At 52.2% G+C, this 7,621-nt stretch overlaps 1 protein-coding gene across 1 annotated transcript; it reads left to right on the top strand.

Moving 5' to 3' along the window:
• Positions 1 to 5,775, top strand: LOC102849244 (chromosome unknown open reading frame, human C2orf72; the record flags this gene model as incomplete). Its single annotated transcript, XM_006893543.1, has 3 exons — positions 1 to 202; positions 3,038 to 3,151; positions 5,639 to 5,775. Coding segments are annotated over 3 exons (453 nt in total), but the record flags the coding sequence as incomplete, so codon positions are not given.
• Positions 5,776 to 7,621: the final 1,846 nt, after the last annotated feature.

Here is a 7,621-nt window from a genome sequence, read left to right as displayed (position 1 = left end):
GTGCTGGTGGCGGAGGCCGGGCCTGAGGACGCGGTGGCACCCGAGCTGCGGCGGCTGGAGGCGCTGCTGCGCACCGTGTTCGGCCACCAGGCAGGGGGCCCGGTGCAGGCAGCCACCTATTGCCCCGGGCGCCCGGCCTCCAGCCTGGCTGTCCAGTCGGCCGCCTGCAGGGCCCTGCAAGCTGCCGGGCCGGGGAGACCAGGTGAGGCTGTGCGGGACCTGCAGTCCTTACACTGCACTGCAGTTAGCAGAGGTCTGGAGAAGGGAGATGCCTGGCTACGCACGGAGCGGAGCGGGCCTTGGACAGGAGTCCCGCAGCATGGGCGAGCACGGGAGACGAGCAACCCTGGAAGCTGGGGCACGCCCTGGGAGGCTTGGGGAGAAGAGGTTTGGTGGAGCCAGAGACAGGGAGAGGGTCTCAAAGCCTTGAATTGCAAATTTGGGAGAAGGGGCAGAACTGGGATTAGGGGGTTGGTGGTGCCTAGAGTTCCTAAGATTCGCAGCTCGGCTTGAGGTCCGTCAGTTCTCGCTCAGTTGGGGAGGGGGGGACACATTGTGGGGTCACAGGAAGAAAGCTGCTGAGGTTATAGGGGAAGTGGCTGAGAACACAGAATTATCTAGACCTCGCCACCCTTGGTGCCCACCCCCAGCGTTCTCCTTGGCGGCCCCTGGGCTGGTTGTGGACCCCTCCCCGCAGCGTTCCCAAAGTGTGGCGGGGAGATTGAGGGTCCTCTCGCAGTTTCTGCCATCCCCACGTCCCCAGCCGTCAGCAGTGACTTAAGATTTTAAAAGGGGCCTAGGACTAAAATGTGTACATTCAATATGGCAAGATCTGGCAAAATTGGGAGATGCAGGCAGTTTTCTGGGCACCCCCAGCATCCCCCTTGGGCGCAGTGGAGCTCGGCAGCTCTGCAGCCTCTTCCACCCCGTCCCATAAAGGGTTAATGCAGGATGGCTGCTTTATCGTGTTAATCAGTTGGGGGGTGTTTTCCCCTAGTTGGGAGACTTGGTGCAAATGTCACTAAGCCCACCTGCCCCTTTGGCCTGTTTGGGTGAAGGATGAGACCTCATTTGTTTAATTGGTCCTAATCTTTCTCTCCCCTCGGGCCGCTGTCCCTTATTGTGGCCTCTTAGAGGAGCCAGGGCATTTTCAAGTGCACAGAGCAGCTATGAGAAATGTCCCCAGAGGGACTGTTACTCTGCTTGCAGACATGAAAAGGAAATATTCGAAGGAGCAGGTGTCCAGGCCTCCTCAGGCAGCCCTCGCCTACTTCTGAGAAGATTTCAGTTCCCCCAAGCCAGGCTTTCTCTGCTCCACCCATTTCATCATTCAACTGGGCTGATTCTTCCAGGAAGTCTTCCTGGCCTCTCCGTGCCCTGACACTTCTGCTCTGGAAGCCCTAAGCATGCTGGGCTTGTCACGGTTCCCGTCCATCTGTTCTAGCTTTGTCTTCTGTTCCCTGATCCCAACCCCAAGAGCGAAATGTGTGCACAAATCCTTAGTCTGATGAAACCTCCTCTGGAAAGTCTCCACCTGGGAAATGTTAACACTCTGCAAAGGATCATTCATTCTCTACTATGTTACACTCTTTTCTGCTTTTATAAGAACATACCGAGCCTCTGAGTTCTTCCCTTCTTTGCAGAGGGTAGCACTGTACCCCTTAGACAGAATGGCTGCATGTTGCTAAGCTTTTGTGTGTTTGATGTCTTCCTATTCCACCCCCCCCACCCCGCCCTTGCAGCCTGGTAGTGGTCTCTACCCGTCTGGGTTGCCTACCTCTATCCTGGTGTCCCTGTATCCAAGCCTTAGAAAGATCTGTTGCCAATCCAATCGCAGTGTCTCCTTGGGAGAAAGATAGGCAGTCTCCTCCCTTACGATTTACAACCATGGAAGGTCCCTAGAGGGTCAGCTGTGAATTGGTTACAACTCAAAGGGAATGAGGTTCTTCTGAGAACCCATTTGCAAGGAGCCCTGGCGTTGCAGGCTTAGGTGCTTTAGGTTGGTGGTTTGAACTCACCAGGCACTCAATCTGCTCCCATGGAGTACAGCTTAGGAAACCCTCTAAAACAGTAATACTCTATGTCTAAATTGACTCAGTGGCACTCACCAACAACAATCCTTTGGGTTGAAATTGGGTCCAGAACTAGGTTCCAAGTCAGGATTATGCACAAGGATTTTCTGGTGAGTTTTGGCTGCCTGGAGTCTTGGTAAATGCTTAGTTCCTGTTGACTCTATTCCAGATCTTTGGAAAGTGTCAGGTGATCACCAGACAGCCAGGATTCTTAATCAGGAAACTAGGATCAACCTGTAATGGTTTTATTTGTGATTATTTAACAAAAGAGTACATCTATAGTTTAAAAAAAAATTAACAATAAAGCCCATGGCCGTGATTTTAATTCTTCTCTCAGTTACCCAGTGGGCATGAGTGAACTTTCCCATAGATTTTCCATGGCTTAAATTCTTTACCACAGCACATGGGCCACATCATTCTCCCTTGGTGTTGGATTCAAACCACTGACTCTTTGGTTACCAATCAAGCACTTTTAACCTCTGTGCCACCAGGACTCCTTGACTGTTTGAACTGAAAACCCAGGGAAAGTGCTTGTGGAGTCTCTTTCTCTGGTGTTGTCATAATTTATTTTACACCATCCTTGTTGCTAATAATTTCTCAAACACAGCCTCCATCATAGAGCTTTTGTGATGATACACTGAGATTGTTGTAACCTAATAAGGCCTGAATTTATGGTGCTGTGCAGCTCCCTAAGGCTAGCTCCCTGTGCGTGCTCTATGCATTGTATGAACATACATGCTATTTGTGTGGGCACTTTATATGTGAAAATATGGCACATAAAGCAGTGGTTTCCAATTTGTTTTTTAAGTATCAGAGCACACCCACTTCTGCCAATCAGAACGTTTGTTTTCTGATCTGGAACCAGGGCAGTTGACAGTTGAAATGCTTGGTTTGCAGAATGGAAACTCACCCAGCCGCGTCCAGTCGGAACCAGCTGATTGCTCTGGGTTTTGTGTTCTTTGTAGGTGAGGGAGCCTCGGAGAGACCCGGCCTCCCGGGACTGCTGGCCTGCTTTTCCTGGGGTCCCTGGAGCCGGACGAAAGGCGGAGCTGACATCCCAGCCAGGGACCCAGCTCAGGGTGAGTGTCTTGACTTCCTGGCCTCCTGGACCCGAGGGCTGAGCGCTTGGGAAGGATGGACGTGGACCTGTGGAAATGGCAGAATTAGAGCAGCATCCATGGTGCTTGACGCACAGGTGTCCACAGACCAAGCAGAGGGCTCACAGGCCATCAGCCAGAGCTCCTGCCCCCGCCGGCATCTCTGGCTCATGAACCGGTATAGGGAGGGCTGTGTGCTGGGCACATTAAACCAAGAGCGAATTACAGTTAAGTCTCTGCCTGAGGGTCTTGAGAGCATTAAGGAGGATGTGACCTTTGGGCTGATGATTGAGGGGTCCTCAGGAGGAAGCTCTGGTGGCTCAGTGGTAAAAAGCGGTACTGCAGTCCCTAAGGGAGGCAGTTTGAATCCACCAGCTGCTCCCTGGGCAATCTCCCATGCAATTTACCATCTCTGAAAACTTGCTGGAGGGTCAGCTATGAGTTAGTTCCAACTCACAGCAACAGTGGTGGGAAATTGAGGCAGCTGGGCCTGTGAGTGCTCAGGAGAGGGTGGCCCGCTGAGAGTAGCAGGGAGTAGACAGAGAAGGGGTGAGGCTGAAGAGGGGAGTCGGAGCTACAGGCCTCTGTGCGGGGCTGCATGTGAGGATGGTCATGTGGGAGACATTCCCAGACTCAGGTCATGGGGACCAGACTAAGGCAGGGGAGAGCGTGATGGGGAGGCCAGCGGAGAGGGACCCCACAAGCGCAGGGGCGGGGGAAGGGAGGCTGCCAGGAAGGAGCCTGCAGACGTAGTAGCTAACCTGTTGGGCTGCTGACTGAAAGGTTGGCAGTTCAAATCCACCAGGTGCTCTGAAGGGAAAAGATTAGCAGGCCCATCCCATAAAGATTTACAGCCTGGGAGACCCTAGAGGGTCTCTATGAATCAGAACCAGTTTGAGGGGGGTTTGGGTTTAAGGTCGTTGATGGCAGAGACAGAAGTACTCAGGACAGCCTGCTGTGATCAGCTGAATGGTGATTCGGAAAAGCAGCACTTTTGTATGGAAACAATGGGCGAAAGAAACTCATTTCATCTCTTATTTTTAAAAACCACTACTTGATGTATTAGCTTACTATTTCTGCTTAACATATGACCACACTCTTAGCAGCTTGAAGCAACTCTGGCGTCCAGCCGCTCCTCCGCCCAGGCTCCCCACACACAGTCGTGGGCTCAGCCAGCTGCATGCCTTTCAGCAGCTCTGTCCCCTGCAGACCCACATGCTTGTTGGCATACTTGCCTTTGCTGCTCTCCTGAGGTGGCCTCCGCTTGCTTGTTTCTTACTGGCTGTCAGCCGGCCATCATCGATTCTTCTCCTGTTGTCCTTCGTCCTGCATAGCAAGCAGCTGAAACCGCTGTGGCTTGGATCAGGTGCATCTTAGTCTTGAGATTGACATCGTTGCTCTTTAGCACTCTGGAGAGGTTCTTAACAGCAGATCTTCTAGTGCTACTCATGTTTGAATTTCCTGACTACAAGTGCCAAGAATGTTGATTATGGTGCCAAGTAAAATGAAATCATTAAATCAGTAAAATGACATCAGTCCTTTCTCTATCTGTTAAGATGCTGCCTTTACCAACAACAACAGCATCAGCTGAGTGATCCCAGTGTTAGGAGAACCCAGTTCACTGACGCAGGGCCCGTCCCAGCCCTATCCCCCAACAGCAGCTCACTGTCTTCAAGATTGCAAGGAGATTTTCTTTCCAGTCTGCTAAGAAGGAGTCTTAAATGATGTATATCATCCCAGGAGTCATCCTGGGTAGCACAACATTTAAGTGCTTGGTTATCCATTGAAAAGTTAGGGGTTCAAACCCACCCAGCGGCTCTGTAGGAGACGACGTGGCAGTCTTCTCAACAGCTGAGAAAACCTCACGGAGCTGCCGTCCTCTGTCCCTCAGGGTCACTGTGAGCAGAATCAAACCAGTGGCACCCAGCACTGGCTGTCACCATTCCGCTCCCACATCTTGTCCACACTCCGGAGAGGGGAAAATACAAGGTGTGAGCACAAGAGAGCGAGCTCAGGGAGATTAAAATTCTGCTCAGCAAAGCTTAAAGCCCCAAAATAGAAAAAAGGAAAACAAATACAAATACAAATTGCTTCCAGACAGTATTTGCGAAAATAGATGACCAGGCCCTTCTTCCGAATCCATCTTGGTCTAGAAGCACCATTGAAATCTGTCCACCAGAGGGGGTGGGGGCTTTGCTGGTGTTGGAAATACCAGTGACATAGCTTCCTGCATCACAGCAGTTCACAGGACACCCAGACAGACGAGTGGTCGTTCGACTAATAATCCCCAATTATTTCCTTAGCATAAATGCCTAGACATAGGGTTTCTGGGCCCAGGGCCTTGGTCCTCTTTTCAGGTTTTGACAGGAGCGTTGCTTTGACTCTTAAGTAGATTCCCCCCCTCGGTTCCCAGCATCCTCAGTCTGGGACATGCTGCTCTGATTGGTGCTTCCTTCCCCTGTGCTCCAGATCTCTTCCAGGACCCTGAGGAGGCGCTGGCCCTGACCACCATGTTTCCCAATGGGGACAGCGAGGATGCCAGGAGAAAGGCCATGTGCTGTGACGGAGTCCACACTCCCGCTGAGCCCTTGAGACACTCGAGATGAAGGCTGGACATGCGCTGCTGTCCTCCAGCTAGCCCGCTCCACTCAGCGTCCCTGAGCTCCCGTTGACCTTGGGATGCAGTAATGACAGATGCTGGCTGCCGGAGGGCACCTCGTTCACGGACCCACTTGGCTGAGCAGAACCTCTGAAGAGGTCCCAGGGGACCTGCTCCCCACATAGCATTTGCCTGCTGTGTGACCTCAGTGAAGTTGCTGTGCTTCTCTCTGCTTCAGTTTCTCCATGCCCTTGAGACAGAGGGCAGCTCCATCCTGCAATGTTAGCAGAGCCCTGGCGCGTACGTGAGCTCACCCGAAAGGAACTGGACATGTGGCCTTGAACATGTCACTTGACCTGGGGGCTTCTGTTCCCAAGCTGTGTTGTACCCCACTGGGGGCCCTGCTATCCACCCTACTCTGCTGGAAGAATGTGTGTGTGGGGGGTGTGTGTGTCTGCATGTGTATAAATGGTGATGTGTATCTATCACTGTGACCCTGGGGTACTCCTGGAATGTCTGTATATCCCAAAGGACAGTTCTCACAGCTTTGTCCCACCTAAAATGCCATTTGTGGCCCCGTGGGGAAATTCTGCGGGAGCCCTAGTGATGTGGCAGAGCACCCACCTGCTAACAAAGGTCAGAGGTTCAAACCCACCATCTGTTCCGCCTGAGAAGGCTGTGACAGTCGGCTTTCATGAAGATTTACCGCCTTGGGAATCCCACGGGGCATTTTTACTCTGTCCTGAAGGCTCGCTGTGGGTCAGGATGGACTTAACAGCATTGGAACTAGTTTGGACTCATATTAATTCCCTCACTAAAGAAGGAAGCTGGGAATCCAGGAACAAGCCAGAATAAACCATTACCTTTGGGCCAGGTGAGCTGGCGTGGGGTAGGGGTTAGCGTAGGGCACTCTGTGGTCAGAAACCCAAGACAGAAGTGGCCGTGCTGGCCTGCAAGGATCAAGGCCTTTTAATGTGACTCAGAGGTTCCTCCCAAGTCCTTTGAGTCCTAGGATGCTGAGATCTGCAAGGCATCAAAAAGGAGAGTGAGAGGCCTAGAATATAGGACATGAGGTTTGCTCTCCACCCAGGGAGACAGCGGCTCCCCAGAGGTGCCCAAGCCCCTGGACCATGGCCTCTGTCATGCTGGGACAATGGCCTTCATTTCTGAAGGGAACAGCACCCCTGATCTTCAGAGACTCTAAGGGGGTGGCAGCTCCCATTTCTCTACTAGGATGCACTGAGGGAAGTTCCTGACTTCATCTTCGTGTAGTCACAACCTCCACAGACATGGAGCTGCCTGCCCTTGGCGTGGCTCCCTGCCAGGTGCTGGGGAACGTTAGGGAGCTGTTTCAGCCCTTAGGGTGGCACCAAGACAGGATGAGAAGCCTGTAACCAGCGGGCTCTGTGCCAGTGAGGAGGGAGCCCCCCTTGTCCGCCGCCTCCATCTCTACTCCATCCCGGGATCCTCACCCTCCCTCGTGGAGACAGTGTGAGGTCGGCAGGCGGCGTCTTCTTTGGGGTTAATTGGCACGGAGCATCTTTTTAATAATAAAGGACCATCCGTCCAGAGATGCACCCAGCCAGCTCTCTTTACATAAAAGTGAACTCAGTGAATTCCTCTTGGTTTTGTTTTTAAATGAGTAGACTGGATTTTTTTGGAGGGTTTTGTTTTTAAGCTGCTCTATATCTCTGATGTCTTAGGGTTAAGATGTCATGTGGCCTGTTACAAAGAGTGAAAGCCTGTACAACAGAGGAGGACCAGGAGAAGCTGATGCAGATTACCAGTCTGCATTCACTGAATGCCTTTTTGTTGCCAATCAAAACAGTAGGTGTGCAGGGTGACTGCCGTTC

This window comes from Elephantulus edwardii, unplaced genomic scaffold (assembly GCF_000299155.1).
Source record: "Elephantulus edwardii isolate Elephantulus edwardi_28Jun2011 unplaced genomic scaffold, EleEdw1.0 scaffold00127, whole genome shotgun sequence".
NCBI classification, from domain to species: domain Eukaryota; kingdom Metazoa; phylum Chordata; class Mammalia; order Macroscelidea; family Macroscelididae; genus Elephantulus; species Elephantulus edwardii.
Note: the sequence above shows the minus strand (reverse complement) of the source record. Positions and strands in the feature narration are given on the sequence as shown.